We start from the raw sequence: 16,742 nt of genomic DNA on the forward strand, positions 1-16,742 counted from the left end.
GCGCAGGCTCGCGCTTCCCGCCGGACGCCCGCGCCTCGCGCAGGCTCGCGCTTCCCGCCGGGCGCCCGCGCCTCGCGCAGGCTCGCGCTTCCCGCCGGGCGCCTCCGCCTCGCGCAGGCTCGCGCTTCCCGCCGGGCGCCTCCGCCTCGCGCGGCCTCGCGCTTCCCGCCGGGTTGCCGGCCCCTCAGCCGCGCGCGCTCGCGCACGCGGCGCCGTTCCACACGATTCTTCCACCCCCCCCCGGCCCCCCCTTCACCGGCCCCTGCCGGGCGGTTTGTGACGTCAGGCGGTCGCCGAGGAACGGGGCGCAGGTGCATCCGTTTCCTCAGGGCGAGAGGCGCCGGGCGCGAGCGCCTCCCGCCGCCGTCCCCGGTGCGGCGGAGCGGGGCTTAGCGGGGAAGGCTGTCCCGTCTGTCCCCCCGCTCCACCGGCTCCCGCTGCAGCGCGGGTCCCCCGGGCGCAGTGTGAGGGTCCCCTCGCTACAAGCGTCCCTGACGGGGCGGGAGGGAAGCTGAGCCGCGACGGGGCGGCCGCGGCGGCCGGCGGGCTGGGGTCGCTAGGGGGAGGCACGGCACCGGGAGACGGGGCAGAGGCGCGGCGTCCCCGCTGGCTGGCAGTGGCCGCGGGGGGGAGCGGAAGGCGGAGGCACCCCTTGGCCGCCGGCGGCGCCCCCCGCCCCGGTTTTGCTTTCCCTTTCGGCGCCACCTCCCCCGGCGGGCGGCGGGCTTGAGAGAGGGAGAGAAACACTTATTTATTTATTTGTTTCCCCAAAGGGCGAGGGGAGGGAAGACCGAAGACCTGCGCGGGGAGGACGCGCCAGCTGGCGGAGAGCAGGGCGCGGAGGCAGCCCCGTCACGAGAGGAGGCGGCGGCGGGGAGGAGGAGGAGGAGGAGAAGCCGGCGCGGAGCCTCGCCTCGCCTCGCCTCGCCTCGCTTCGCCTCACAGCCCCTCCGCCGTCACCGCCTCGCCGTCCCTGGCCGCCGGAGGTACCGGCGGCCGCCCGTCCTCATGATGGCCTCAACCACCACCTGCACCCGGTTCACCGACGAGTACCAGCTCTTCGAGGAGCTCGGGAAGTAAGGACGGAGACCGCCGGGCGCGCCCCGCCGTTGGGGCAAGCCGGTTCGGGGCTGGGGAACCGGCGTTGCCGGGGGGGGGGGGGTGGGTGGAGGGCGAGGCGGGAAGGCGCCGTCGGCTGTGAGGGCTCGGTGCGTGAGCCCCGGTGGAGGGGGGGGGGGGGCTGCCGCGACCGGGGGCCGCCTTATCGATGCTGAAAGCGGAGGGCCACCGGGGGGAGAGCCCTGGCACAACCACCCCCCCCCACACACACACACACGCACACACACACACACGGGCGTTACACGCGGGCTGTGGGGATCGGGCTCCGCGCCCGCCCGTCCCCCCGGGTGCGTACGGCCCCGGGGCGGCGAGAGGCTGCGGGCGGGCGGCGGGGAGCTGCCCTCGTCCTCCCGACGCCGGAGGTGCGGGAGGTGCCTTACGGTTATTTATTATTTTTTATTATTAGGGGGGGTATGTGTGTGCGTGAGGGGGGGTCGGTCGGTTGAGGGGCCGTTGGGCGGCGCGCGGCGCGGCGCCCCCCAGCGGCGGGGCGGGAGGCGGCGCGAGGCCGGGGCCGGCGACTCTCGGCCCCGATCGCCATGTTGGCGGCCCGGCGGGGGCGGGCGGGCGGGCGGCGGGGCGCCGGTGTCACCGGGCGGGGGGGAGGCGGACGGACGGGGCCGGGGCCGCGGGGTGTGTGCCGGCCTCGGGGTAGTGAGAACGTGCCCTCCCTCCGCCCGTTACAGTCGGGGATCGGTTCGGTCATACGGCGTGTACACGCGTTTCTGACCAGAGTTGACTGTTTTGGTGAATAAAATCAATGCTGGCCGGCGCTCTCTGAAAATCCTTTTTTTTTTTTTTTTTAAATCCTGCCGACATCACACCTCTCGCTGAAACCCGTTAAAACCCTCGCGCCGGTAATGGCAGTGAAGTGTTTCAGTTGGACTGACACTTTGTCCGCTTCTTGGTTTCCAGAGGGGCGTTCTCCGTCGTCAGAAGATGTATGAAAATCACCACAGGACAAGAGTATGCGGCCAAAATTATCAACACCAAAAAGCTTTCAGCTAGGGGTGGGTATATTTTAACCTGGTTTTTATGATGCCTTCCCTTTTTTTTTTTATTCTTGTGGTAAGCATTAAAAAAATAAAAATAGCTAAATGATTTAATACATTTCTTAATTTTATTTTTTTTTTAATTTCCTTGGGTTTGGGTTTTGGGGTTTTTGTTTTGTTGTTTTGTTTTGCTTTTTTTTTTTTCATTTCCTTGGTCCTTGGTTTTTTTTCTATGTTAAATGTTTCATGGATTGACTGCAGGGAGGTCTGAGGTTGCTGTAACGCATTTCAAGAAAAGATGTACAGATACTAAAACAGTTTAACATAATGCAACCTCTTCATTTTAGTATCTAAATAACTTTGAATATCAGCTTGCAAGCATTTTGCAAGCCGATTGTTTTGGTGAAGGTTGGGAAATAATAAGTTTCCATTACAGCTTTTATTTTGAATATTACAGCTTTACTGAATTCTGTTTCCTTTGCATGTAAACATGAACATCGAGGCCTGTCTGACTATGAATGCATGAGAAAAAGTGTATTTCTACCTCATACTAAACTTTGTTATGGGAAGAAAATTATGTTAAGAAAGAAAACTATCATTTTATGAACTAATAATTTCTGAAGCAAGTCATTCTGATTAAGCGATGAACTAACTGTGTTATTGTTACAACCCAACCATAATACCTGCTGTACAGCTGGTTTATACTTTCCGTGTCATGGGTATATTTCCTAGTTATTTTCAGTGTCAGTGATATATCTTTATGATACATTTGATGTAAATACACACATACTGTGGGTTACTGTTGTTGAAAGCAAGCCTTAATGGTGATATGTTAATTGCTTGTTAAGTTCAAGTCAGAGTGCTTGTGCTAGGATGTTGGGCATAACGGATTACTCTCCCTTGATGTTTTGTGTGTTTTGATATGAATTTGTGGTGTGGTAAAGAACATGCAAGTGAATAAGCAAACAGTGTCAGAGTGTAGACCTGTTTATGGCCTGGTTTGCTTTTGACACAAAGGAATCACTGCAGTAAACAACAGTTTGAATTAATTCATTAAATTTAAACATAAAATATCACATATGACATCATGGCATGTTCTGGTAACATGCTGCTCTCTGATAAAGATCTTTCAACATTGTGTCAGTACTCTGTCAGCTGATGAAAGTTATGTGAAAATTTATTTTTTACCTTTTCCTGAATTTTAATCTTCATATTCTCACTGTGAGATTTGTTCTCCTCTATTTTTCAAAAGTTACTTAAATTTAAAATACTCTTTTGTAGAGTTGTGGATTTAAAGTTAAGAAAACGGTAGTACTTGAGAGAAACTATTTTCACAAGTTTGCTTAAACCAGATCTTCCGTTTTTCTTTTGTTGGCACAATAACATGATCTGTTGAATTTTGATGCTTAAAATAAAACACCACATTCTGTGTGATTTCATAGATCGAAGTACCTTTCAACGTGAGAAGCTGCAGCAAGATCAGCATCAGTTACTTATGTGCCATGGGTTTTATTTATGATGGGATAAATATTGAAATGCTAGGCTAGATTAATTAAAACTTTGTCTTCCTTAGAAGTTGTCATTTGGAAAGTACTATATTTCAGGTTTTAATTTTTGTACTTCTTTGACCATTCATGCAGGACCAAGTTTGTCCGTGGTGTAGCCCATTAATGAGTGGAAGCGTATTTGGGAGAATTGGGCTCATAAGATGGAATGAGGCAAAATTCACGCAAAGATTTTTCTACAGGTTTAGCATGTAACCCCATAAAGGAAGGGGTTACATTTCCAAGCAGGACTGTGAAATACCCTTTCTTATCAGAATGCATGTGATGCCACGTCCATGAATGCAGGGAACGCGTTTCCATCTCTATTTTCAGAGGTCCCAGAAGTATTTGAGGTTTTTTATTTGCTTGGTTGTTTTCTGTGGTGGTTGTTTTGGTTTTTAGCTTTTTGAAATCCACTAAACAGCTTTTGAAGAGCAAGCTTCGTGGGGAAATCTTCAGATTCTTATTAGGCAATTCTTTAATTGCAGAAAGGTGCTCTTTAATTGCAGTTGTGGTGCAAAAAGTAAACGTTAAAAAGCCTCAAACTGAGATACTTTCTCCGGGCTGATAATAGGTATACAGCTTATAACTAAGACACTGTTTTTCAAATCTAACTTGTAAGTTTCATTCTACTCACATCTGAACTGCTTTATGATGAGGTAGCAGTTCGCTTTTGTTTCATACTTCTTGCTTGAAATACCAATTATGATGTAAATCTAAAGGACTGTTCAATGCGTCAGCTTCATCTGTGAGCAGAGGTAAGAAGTTCTTGGCTTGGAAATGCATGTCCCTTGTACATTGCCTGGCTCTCTGGAAGTCTTTTAAGCTCAATGGTGAATTTGGGCCTCTTGTTTGCAAGACTGAAGAAGAGCAGTTTCAATGTATGATAGTTTCAATGTATAATATGGAGGAGTCAAGACTAAATAAAACTTCCTTAAGGTAGCTTTGAAATTAAAAGTTATTCAACTGGCTTCAGCCCCGTCATAACAGCATTTGTCTCCTCAGCCACAAATGTTCTTGGAGTTTTATCTGAATCCTTACTTTAGTAGTCCTTCTAAACTGAGCAGCTGATCTGATCACAGACTTAAGCTGGTGAAGGTGTGTTCTTGTCTGTGTCCTTGTATAGTTACAGGGAAATTTCAGACTAATTGCGTGTGTGCAGAGGCATGGGCTTTGGAGGGGAAAGGAAGCTATGCCCCCTGTTCTAGCAGAAGTAACCTTTGTGCTTTTAAGTTGATGATCAGTTATTTATATCTGCTGTGCTCTTATTTACAAATTGTAGTCCAAAATGTAATAAAAACACTTAAATTATGATTTTAAATATTTGACTTTATGTGGCAATGCCAATCCCATGTTTTTCTGGTTTTAGTAATAGAAATAATAAATATTTGCAATTTAAATCTCTTTATTTCTGTATAGCAAAAACGCTTTTGCTTATTACAATAACATATATTCTCAAAGTAGTCTTAAGCTGCACTTAAAAGTTCTGAGCTTTGACTTGGCATTTACTAAGTCACTTTAAGTATTAAATTGATATTAGAATATCAACAGCTAGTTTTGTATCAATAGAGTATGTTCTAGATGAGCTTCCATGATTTGATTATGCTGATGATTTTTAAAATGGGGGGGGGGAGGTATGTAACACCCCTCTAAAATTAAGTGCAACAGTGAACAAGCACACAGAAGACTAAGAACAAAGTGAAGATTGTATGTTTGCTGGTTCTGGGTTCTGTATTGTTTCATCTGATGAAGTTGTTGGGATTTGCTTATTACTCGGAGTTTCTAAAGTGCGCTGTTCTGGGCTTCTGTGTGTTGTTTTTCTTGCGTTGGAAGCCATGTAGATAAAAGTGAACTTCTGTGAGGTGACTTTACTTTTCCCCTGTCTCTTCCAAATAGCAAGTAATTAACAAACAATTTTTTTTCTTTTTGTCATTATCTGTACATCTTTTATCTTCTGAGAGTCTTCTGGCTTTGATCCAAATTGTTTTCGTATAAATGGATCCCATTGTCTTAACAGGTTTGGGCCACTTTTTCTGACTTAAAAAAAAATTAGGCAAGTGTTTGCTTCTCTGATAATAATTGAAAGGATCAATTACTAATATGTTTTTACTGGGTGTAATTTTTGCCAGTAACTCATATTGACAATCTCTCTGCAGTGGCCAAAAGTACTGTGCCTTTGGTGGCAATTTGATGGCATCCGTGAGAGGACGATGATGTTCCAGTCTATTTTCTTCTCTAGGGTGCTTTCGTAAATACTGCCTAGACACACCTCTCCCAGCCCTTGGATTGCTGCAGCAGAAATACGAACCTCTTTGTTTATGGGCATACATTTTATTAAGAGTAGTGATAACCTCCACCTGATTCTTACATTTTGTGAAAAAGCTCTCGTGAGCTTTCAGGGACCAGCCATTCCATTAGCTTTTGAGCTTTAAGTCTTGGAGGCTTCACTGGTTATCTGTATTCCTTCCTAGCAGGAAATTTCCCAGATCTTTTTCAGCATCTTCCTATTTTTTAAAGAAGAGAGTAATTCCTCTGAGCTTGTGACTGCAGCTGCAAGGCATAGCCAGAGGTGACTAGAGCCATTGCACTTCCCTGCAACAAGCTCTGATGGGTGAGGAGGCTGAAACCCCCACCCTTTTGGAACAGTATTTTAGTGGCAGCATTGAGTAATCTTGCCGTGGGAAGAGTATTGCAGTGTCTAAAGCTGTCCAAGTAGAGCACCTCATGATCCCTAAAGTGATTTAAAATACAATACAGAGATGAATGAAATGTGAAGCATATAGGGTAGTATTTTTCAGTGTAGCTTTTCATGACATAGAGAGAAACGTTTTTGTCGTGTCACTAGACGAACGGTTCATTTAGTCAGGTAGCCTGTGTCAGTCAGTGCCAGATGTTTTACAGGAAGACAAGCTCTAATAAGGCTTCCTGTATTCCGTAGGAGGAGAAAATAATTCTTCCTAATCTAGCTAAAGATCTTAATGTCTGAAGTGCATATTTACCTGTGCAAGTTTATTATAACACATGTATTTTTAATGCTAATTTCTGTTCTTACGTACATATGAAGCTATTCCCACACATAGAGTACTATCCTTAAGGGCATTTAGTTGCCAGTGAAGCAGGCTTTGTCTTTGTGAGGACAAGAACTAAGCTTGGGATTTTAGCCGTTTTCTTCAGTATCTTGCTCTAGTCTGCTTCTCAGGTTAATCACCTGTCAAGAAGCAGTATGTTTGCCTTCCTCCATGTTTTAAGAATGATTTTTAAAATGTTTTTCCATAGTATGTAAGAAGGCTTACCTGATAACATGCGGTTGCCCTTTTTTAACGTTTGTGCTCTTTCTGTCCTTCAGCTTAGTCATGGCATTCTTTTCAGTTTGACGTACACATTCTGATTTAACATGGATATGTTTGCATGTTTACCTGCAAGTATTTGTCTCAATTGCAAATTACCATAATTTAGCAGGCTACAGGTTCTGTCTCTTAAAATTGAGTTCATTCAGAAAGCTCAGAGTAGTAGAGAGCGCTTATGAGAGTGTTATTTTTAAAAACATAAAATTAGAAATCGGATTTATGATTAGGTGTTCTGTTTTGAAGGTTTGGAGCTTTTGTTACATTTTGTTCTTAGTGAAAATCTGAAGAGCTTTGAAATACCAGTGAGAATGAGGACTTTGAAACTCATTGTGGTATGTGTTGGTTGATAGTAACTTATTCTAACAGTTTAAAGTAGATTTGAAATGAATTTTCCTGGCAGTTCATAGTTAAGTTATCCATAGCAAATACAATACGATTTCGATAATGCCAATTCTGGTTTTCTTTGCAAAGGATTTATTTTCTCTCTCCGTTGTGACTGTTGTTGCTCTTGTGAAAGGAGATTCTCTTTATAGCTTATACACTGATGGGCCTTACATTACATCAGAATTTGATGATGCATGTATTGCTCTTGTTATCATTAAAGCTTGTTGCTGGTGTTATTACTGGGAGATATGTGCTAGAAAAAGTTAAAATTGTAGTGCATGCTTTAACATATTTCCACCTGGAGGATGGGGGAAAGGAATTCTAGTATACTCTGCTGCTGTTCTTGTCACATGCTTCAGAGAAATGTCCTTGACACATAGCTTCGTAGTTCGAAGTGATACTCTAAAACCAGTGCTTACAAGTTACCCTGAAAGTTGAAGTTTGTGGAAGCGTAACCGTTAATTGCAATGGACACATGACCCAAATCCAATGTGTAAAATAACTCGGGGGAGGCATGGAGAATTGAAAAGGTGTTTGCATCATCTGTCATTTCAGCTTGACCGAGCTCAATGGCGCGGGGGGAAAGTACATAAGAGTTGTTTTTCTGTCTGAACTCCAAGATTATTAAGCATGCTTAAAATTATAAATCGGTTGAATGCATCTGTCCCTCTTGGGAGCTTCCCATTTTCTCTCATTGTGCACCACTACTTTGGCCTGGACCCCCTCTCCGTTTTTGTATCTCTTCCATTGAAATGTTAACAACAAAGGGATTTGGGGGCATTTACTTGGCTACTGCTTTCCTGCCATTTTTTTGTCAGAAGTTGCAAATTCTGGCACCGATGCTTGCCTCTGTTTTGTGTGCTCGCTTACTGCAAACTGAAGACTTAACTGCACATCTGAACAGCTCCACTTTCAGAATTGTTTCTGCTGGGAGAGAAGGGAGAACTAGACGCAGGGGAAAATGTGGACTGAATACATTTACCCAGCTTCCAAATCTGCATTCTGATACTGAAATATGGATGTGTTCTTTTCCTCCTGGTCTGAGAGAAGTTGTGTTCCCTGGTAATGTTTTACTACTTACGTCCAAATAGTACTTCCAAATTAAAGCTTTTGGTCAAATATGAAACAAGGAAATAAGCACAATGGTAAACAATTAACCTTTATTGTAGATTGGTTCTGTCTGTTTGCACATAATAGTGTACATAGAAAACATTGTTTTATGTCTATTGCAATCTGCATCCGCAGGTCAGCTGAGGTATTTAAGCGACTTGCATCTGTTCTCATTGACAGCAAGGTAGAACTACACTTGTTCCTGGAAGAACTGAGGCTGAATTTCTGAGGGTTTGTTCTGCACCTAATTTCAAACCCTATCTTGGTCTTAAAACCTAACTAAAATAAAAATGGTATTACAGTGTGAAAGTCCTACCATTTGTAGGTATATATTTGTCCAAATACTAAAGATTATTTGTTCATTTTCTCTGGTTATGATTAATGGTATGTGAAGTCATCTCTGCTGCTTTTATTTACACTTTTATGATTCCAAGGTCTGGGTTTGGGTTTTGGGTGTTTGTGGGTTTTTTTTCCTTTTGATGGTGAACATTTTGATTATTGCTTGGAAGATAAAAGGCTGTATTTTTTTTTTTTCCATTTAATTGCGAAGTGTCTGTTCTGAGAGGTTGAAATATAAGTTAGCTAAATATTTTGCTCTACAAATGTAAATACTGCCAAAATAGTGCTTTTCATGTATCTGTCCTTCATTTGACCTCTGAAGAAATGTAGGCCAGGGTTTTTCATATGTCAGGGTCCAGCTTCCTCTTTCATAGACGCTTATTGCACATTTGTCAAATGCTTTGTAAGGATATCGTGGGCATTTTTAAAAGATTTATGTGAGAATCATAACTTCCTCTGTTTATTGAAAAAGGTTAATAGAGAACAAACCCCTAACTTAAAGATGGTAGTTCCTTTTTTGTTTAATTCCTTATTAAAAATAATTATGCCTTGAATTTGAAGAAACATCTGCTATGTTTTGGAGAGACACAGAAATCCAATCTGTCTGTTTATTCCTTGTACGTATTGAGCTCTGTGTATATCTTTGTGTGCATGTTTGTGCAAACTCGTTCTCTGTTTAATCCTAGTATTATGAGAAATGTCTTGTGCGTGCTATCGGAGAGAGTCGAGAATTTGTGTGGCATGGTTTTAGTATTTTCTTCCAGGGGAGACAGTTGTGCTGTTATCCAATGTGATTTTCTAGATGTTCTGAAACGCATTGAGTTTCAGTTGTTTGAATTGGAAAACTTGTCTTAAAGCTTTGCAGCCCTGTTAATTGCTGTTGCATCTGATTGGAAGCTGCTGGATATATTCTGCTGAACTGAGTGTTTACTTAATTTCTCTTCAATCTGTTGCATCTATAGATGCCACTGGGTAGAAGCATGAGCTGTAGCTGAGAGTCAGAAAAGCTGGGGAGGAGGAGCTTACCCAAATTTGCAAATATATCTTATCCCTGATTTAGCTTTTATTCTAATCCAGGGCCTCTTTAGTGGAAATTGAGAAGCATAAATTTCGCTACAGCATATATTTGGTTTTTGTAATTAGGTTTTCAAGTCTAGAGAATGATAGTTAATATGCTGAGCAGGCTATTACAGGTAAGTCTATGCAACTGTTGGTTTAAGTTGGTTGTATTTGGTAGAAAGGAACTTCGGCTACCTGGTGATTTGAGGTAGCTTCTATTATGTGAATTCCTGACCTTTTGTAAGTAGCAAGTATTTCGCAGGAAACTTGGAGAGTAAAACATGTAGGCTTCATTTAAGAAACAACCCCCCAAACCTCTCAAAAGTAACAAAGTAGGTTTTGTTTACTAATGGAAATGTGAAGCTGTTGGTGTCTGCTGGTCAAACATTTCATCTTGTGATGGGAGGTATTTTTTTATGCTTACCACTAACCAAGAATTTATACATTGCTACAACAAGTTAACATCCTGCTGATGCTTTCCAAGAGGACTCTCTGGCATCCATAAAAACAGAATTAATTTGTGTTTTGGCAGTCACTTTCACCTTGAATGTAGAGCATGCTTGTTGAAGAAGTTCACAACTGGTCATGTTGGGTTTTTTTTTGCTCAGTTACAGCCAAATCAGTCAATTGGGTTGTTAGTTGGACAGCCTCTCCCCCATCCTAAATGTGCTGTATAGGGAGTTGGTTCTTTTTATTGTGCATGAGTTTTCACTCTGCCAACACACAATTGGCAGTGCTGTGGAAAGCATGGCTGTGGTTACATTCCACTGAATGTAGCACTTTACCTGAACCCATCTTCAGTCAGATGTTATTATGTGCAGAAATAAAAACTTCAGAATCTGATCTATAAGCAGAAAAAAAAATAAAAATGGTGTGAACTGAACATTTGCTGGATTGAGTGAGCTTGTGCGTGAATCTTGACAGATGTAAGGTATACTGAAGAATATATCAAACCCTGATGGTAAAGTTAGTTCACGACTGTTATGTCTATAGTCTGCAGGCAAATATGCAGCCCTTCCGAACAACTCATCCAACCCTGTGGCCTCCAGCTGGCAGCTCTCCTTACCTGTGAAGCTGTTAATTGATTTGTACAGCATTATGGGCAATGCACTGGGTCACGTGGCAGAAAGCAGTCTTCCACACACTCTCCTTTCCCTGTTCTACAATGAGCAGTGTACCTTGCCCAATGAGGAAGATTAACAAACCTTGATATAAGTGGAAAGGATAACACACCTCCGCTGTAAAATTTCATCATCTCAGCATGTGAGAGGAAGAGAAACACAAACTTAGAGCGTGGAAGCTCGTATTTGTGGCAGGCAATCTCTTGCATGTGTTTTCAGAACTTTGTTCTGATTTAATTATAGTCAGGAACTGCTTACTTGTATATTTTCCGCAATGTGAATGCAAGTGTTGCAGCAACAGTCACGTTGCATATTCATGTTGCTGCATGAACAGATGGGGTTCCTACATAATATCCATATTTGACAATCTGATGGGATTTGCCAAGCCTAAGCTTTCATTTAAATTTTAACCTCTTGGAGAGATAGGTTTGTGATTTAATCAGTCGAGGGAGGCCTTGAAGTTACTTGTATTGCATAGCATTTCAAGCTAGTGCTTAGGTATGGTTTTGGTTTGGGAGACTTCTTGTAGAAATTGTTTTAGTAGGCTGTTGCTTATTAGAATAAATAGTCACCAAAATCAAAGATTTCTCTTGAAACCTTATTCATTTGGCTGATTTTATTCATATCCTTCAGTAAGTGAAGATGTATTGTATATTCAGTTAAAATATTGTGTAACATGGACAGAGTTCTGTTGCTGTGGTACTGCCTTCCAGGGAGGATTTTGTACTCTAGGGCAGGTGACTTTCAGCTTCCCTTGGGGCAGCTCCAGGTGCTGCTGAACTTCGGTTATTAAAACTTGCGTCAAGACTAGTTTTCCACCTTTTTTTTTATAGAAAGATGTCTCCAAGATGCAAGTAAATTTCAGTACAGAAAGCAACCTTCAAAAACTGTTTTGGTTATTTATGAAACACTATAGCTGTGAAAATACAGAGCTCACCTTGGTGCTTTTTATACTATGTATACTGCTTTTAAAATTAAAAAATGAAACTCAGTTGTAAGGTAGATGGCTTAGTATTTGCTTTCTTTACACAGCATGGACAGCTATGAAATTGTTGTTAGGATTGCATTGATACATGCTCATGGGACTAAATGCCCTGCTGATCATGGCATAAACTCCTGCCCTTTTTTCAGGGCTTTTTAGTATCACCACCCCAGAAGTGGGGGGATGGGGGAGGTTCTCCATCAAATTTCTGCATTCTTTCCATGGTGCTCCTGCTGATATTCATCATTTATACTTCGTAAATTTTAGCATGTTAAAACCATTTCTAGTTGCTCACTCTTTCAATTAAAGCCTCCCAGTAGTCTTTTAATACTGGAGAAGTATAAGATTTGGAAGATGATGGGTACTGGTGCTGGATGGAAGAGCTTCCAAAACCCAGTGACATTTCTTTTATATCTATAGCACTTTTTTATCTTTCATAGCTGTTGCATTTTGGCGGGGGGAAGGAAGAGAAAAAAGGCCACTGGTATAGCGCTCTGTGTGCATGTGCTTGTGCACACGTTAGACGCAGAAAAAGATCCAGCAGAGCTTGTGTGTACCCAGCTGGCTTGTTTGCTGTAGGAGAATGTTTCATGCTAGAAGACCTATTAACTAAAGTAATTTTACTTGTAATGAGGGCAAGAATTGCTGTCTTTAAATTTTTGTTTATTTGTGGTTAACATGATTTATCTCTCTAAATTAAGTAATAAATTGCTTTCAATGCCATGTTAATCAAAACATGTTTACTAATGAGATTAATTTTCCTACAGTAGAAGTTGCTTATGTGTGGTCCATCCCACCTCCTAGGAGATGTCTGTTAATATTACAGATGTTTTGGGGACCGGATCGATGACGCAGCTAGCCTTGCATAGTAGTAGGTAAGCTCAGTGTATCTCAGAGATGGTTTTAGGCAACCTGAAGTAAGGGGACAAGGACTCACTAATTAGGTGTATTTCAAATCTGTAATATGTCTCAAAATCACGAGGTTTAATACTCAGTCCACATTTTTTGTATTAGTTTTATTTTGGTCACAGGACATTGTAGCGGTATAAATCTCAAGAAGTTGTTACATCTCAACAAAGTTCATACTCCTTAAAGTACAAAATATTTGAAAAAACATTTCCTTTTTCGTTTAAATGGGATTGATTCCCCTCAGTCCCCAACTATCTTCTTGTAGTTTTGAATGGTAGGGATTGGTCATTTACCAATACTCCAAGTCAAATTTAGAATCAGATTTTTTTTTTTTTTTTGGTGGTTCTTTGTTTTCCTGTTTCATGTAACAGATGCAGTCTAGCTAAAACTGATACCTTCTACTTTGAAATCACATTTATCTACTGTCAGACTTCTACAGGATAAGAGAACATTTGAGCATCTATCACCAGGGGTTGACCTTAGGGGAAAAATGGGAAATAAAATGAAAGTGTATCCAAGGTGAAGTTGGGTCCTTCAACAGAGTAAACAATATCATTCGGTAATCAAGCTCTATCTTAGAATTAACTGGGGAGGTGTGGGGCTAAGTTCTTTTTGCTTTACTGAAGGAGAATTTAGTACTGCACTCTTCTGCTTTGAAGATTTTTCTGATTTACAGCCCAAATTTATTCATGGACAGTGTTTGTTTTCTGTGCCTAGGTTGTGTTTTGGAGAATTCTTCATCTTTCATCAGTGTATTTATCAAGGACAGTCTTGTTTCCGTTATTTTTTTTTAACAGCAATCTTCCTTTAGCTTCCTCCTGTATGACAGACTTGCCATTATTATGGCTATTCTTCCTTATGTATGCTCTAAGCTAATAAAAATATATAAATATATATATGGATGTTTGCAATGGGGGATTGGATTGACCAGAAAAAAAGAACAAAGTCAGGTGAGGTCTCATGAGTGGCTTTGGTAATCACCTGTGTCTGCATGGGAGGATCTTGTCTGGTAAATTCTAGTGTTTATTTACAGATTCATTTGACTGATTCTGAGACTGATACTGAAGAAACCTCTTCAGTAATTTCACTTCAGCTTTCCCTTTCATCAGTACATTTCCTGTCACCCCTTTTACCAGTTTCCTAGAATTTCAAAGCTAGTTTGATAATCTCGGTTTTTACTAATCCCCAGATGTCTAATTTTCTTTGTTTCTACATCTTAAACAATGGAGCCTTGCAGGAGGCATTGACTCCTGCCTGGAAAAATTCCCCAGAGTAATGTTTTAGAGCAATACCCAAGTAGTAACTGATATGCATAGATATAGGTAGATGCTTTTTTTTTTTTTAGTTGGTTTGGGTTTGTGTTTTTTGGGGGGGGGCATGTTTGGTTTGGTTTTGGTACAGTTTCTCAAGATCATGCATATTTAAGACCTAAGTCAGAAACCAGTTCTTTCCATCACAAGCATGTTATTCAGTTTCTGACATGGTAGCTTTCTACAGCCTGCCATTACTCTCACCTCTATGCAAGATTGGGTGGAAACTGCTGTGAAAATAGCTCCATGAAATGAAGCTAAATTAGGAACAGTTTCTGTTGAGTGTTGACTTTTGTTTCTGCAACCACAGATGCTCATCTATTCAACAAAATGGCTAAAGAAAATGAAAACTGTAAAAATGTACTTAGAGCAGCTTAATTCATTGTTTAAAGAAAAGTTCTATTGATTCTCACACTAAATTAACTGAAACACTTTCATAATGCTGCTAATTGTTGTTGACTAGTTCAGTCAATAAAATATATTGTGTAAAAATGCCTAACTAGCTCAATATGGATTTTGAGGGTTTTCCGAGTGCATAGCATGGCCTTTTTTTTTTTTTTTTTTTTTCCTTAGAGGTCCCTTCCCTTAATGTTTTTCAAACTTTATAGACAGCTGGTGTTTATAGACAGCTGGTGTTTCATAAAGTTATGATAGTGGACAGCAGCAAGTTCCTGAACAGGGAAAACGTAAGAGTTTCTGGTTAAATGAATTGCACTCTGTGCAGTTCTCCTGGCTGGTTTGTATGTACAGCTTTTTGTGAGGAAATTGTGGCAGTTACCACTGAATATGTTGGTCTGAGGGGTTGTATAAGAGGACTCAGATGCTGCTTGTCTCACATAAGCATGCTGGTGCTCCGTGGAACTGCCTGTTAGAGCTTTTCCTGGGAGAGGAACTGGCAGAGACCATGGTGAGTGAGGCACCTCGCTTCCCTGAGCTTTCTGCAGGAGCTGGGCACTTGATGCCAGTTCCAATTCCATGGTGAAGTGCATCTAGAGCTTCTGGAAAAAAGGGCTAGGTGGGCAGGCTTAAAAACTTGAACTTGGTGAACGTAACTTTTTGGAACAGAAAAGTTCATTATAATTATATCAAGTCTCTACAATCTGATCTTGAAAATGAGGTGATTTTACATAAATCAACAGTAGTTGTGTATTTAGCAATTCAGGTAAATGTGACAACTAACATACTGAACTTTGCTAACAAGTGTAAGCATTCATGAGTTCAGTACCTGGGTTTGCATCTGTTATGTTCACTTTCGTATGCAGAAAATAGTAATTTTTATTAAAAATTATAAGAAACAGGTTTTGAAACAAAAATATTTATTGGTAGTAAACCAGAAAGCTTCACATAAAGCCACATGCTGTTTGGCATGAGCTTTTTTTTTATTTATTTTTTAATTTGAGTAGTGTTTTTATAAATATGGGAGGTATGTATTTAAATGAATGGAGTATGAAGCTCCCTTGCTCTTGTGAATATTTAGGTTCATTGATTTAACTTCTAAAGTAGAAGTGTGTCCCTTGATGTTGGCCTTGTTACTTAACAAATCTTAATAATGATCAATCAAAAACTGATACTAGACAGGTTCAAAACCAAAACAACAAACAAAACTGATTATTTTTAGTAAAGTGTTTTGATAACTTGTTGAGATTCTCCCTGCTCCCTTCCTGTCCTGGATCATCCTCATTTTGAAGGAGGAGGGGAAGGAAATCTCTACAAAGAGAAGAGAGTAATGCTCCCTTGTAGGATGTTTTGCAAGCTGTAAGACACAGTTCTACAGAAAGGCGGAGGGGAGGAGATAATAGCTTGTTTCCAGTATTGAAATACAGACAAGAGGTATGAAACAAGTCTATGGTAATTCAGAATTAGCACTGGCTCCTTTAGTAATACAATTCTACAGTCATACCAAGTTAATACTAATATTATCAGATTTCAACAGCAGAATTCAATTGAATCAGATGCATATTGTTTACATGTCTTCAATATTTGGGAGGCCATGCAAATTCTATATAGAAAAATAGGATTATGGGAATGCGAACAGAGCTATATACCTAAAGCTACCATTGCGTTCCTCCCAGAAATCCGAGTAATGCATCAAAGCTCAGATATCTGAAGTTGACCCACCTGAATCTGTATTTCATAGCACAGAGTTACTGAATAATCCCAGCTGTGATTGGGGAAAAAAAAATTCTCTTTAATTATTTTACCTAAATGCATTTTCAGCATGAGAATGACATGTACAACACCAATCTGAATTACTCAAAGTGGCTCCAAAATAAGAGGTAAAAACCTCAACAATTGTCTTCTTAAGCAAAGATCGTCAGCTCCTTTGGGAATTTTACTACTAATTTTACCCAGAAGGTATTTATGACAGCATGATATGTAGCTATGTAAAATTATCCGTGTGAATTTTGGGTATTTGCAGACTAAATCTGCTTCTGGACTTGCATGCTGGGATGCACACAAAGCAAGCATTTGCATTTGATGTTTTCTGTCTTTGAAGGATTCCCCCCCCGCCTCCATGTTCTTAAC

The 16,742-nt window shown here is 41.5% G+C and overlaps 1 protein-coding gene across 21 annotated transcripts in view; it reads left to right on the plus strand.

Annotated features, from left to right (window-relative positions):
• Positions 1 to 489: 489 nt before the first annotated feature.
• CAMK2D (calcium/calmodulin dependent protein kinase II delta) overlaps positions 490 to 16,742 on the plus strand; it is a 163,064-nt gene continuing 146,811 nt past the window's right edge. For 5 of the 21 annotated variants that reach the window (XM_075038037.1, XM_075038018.1, XM_075038046.1 and 2 more), the window contains exons 1-2: positions 532 to 1,076; positions 2,035 to 2,129. In XM_075038037.1, coding sequence (XP_074894138.1) covers positions 1,009 to 1,076; positions 2,035 to 2,129 — 163 coding nt within the window. In that variant the 5' untranslated portion in view covers positions 532 to 1,008. Of the gene's footprint in view, positions 1,077 to 2,034; positions 2,130 to 16,742 lie in introns of all 21 variants that reach the window. The other 16 variants (XM_075037951.1, XM_075037933.1, XM_075037962.1 and 13 more) reach the window with 12 other exon arrangements.

This window comes from Buteo buteo, chromosome 1, assembly GCF_964188355.1.
Source record: "Buteo buteo chromosome 1, bButBut1.hap1.1, whole genome shotgun sequence".
NCBI classification, from domain to species: Eukaryota; Metazoa; Chordata; class Aves; order Accipitriformes; family Accipitridae; genus Buteo; species Buteo buteo.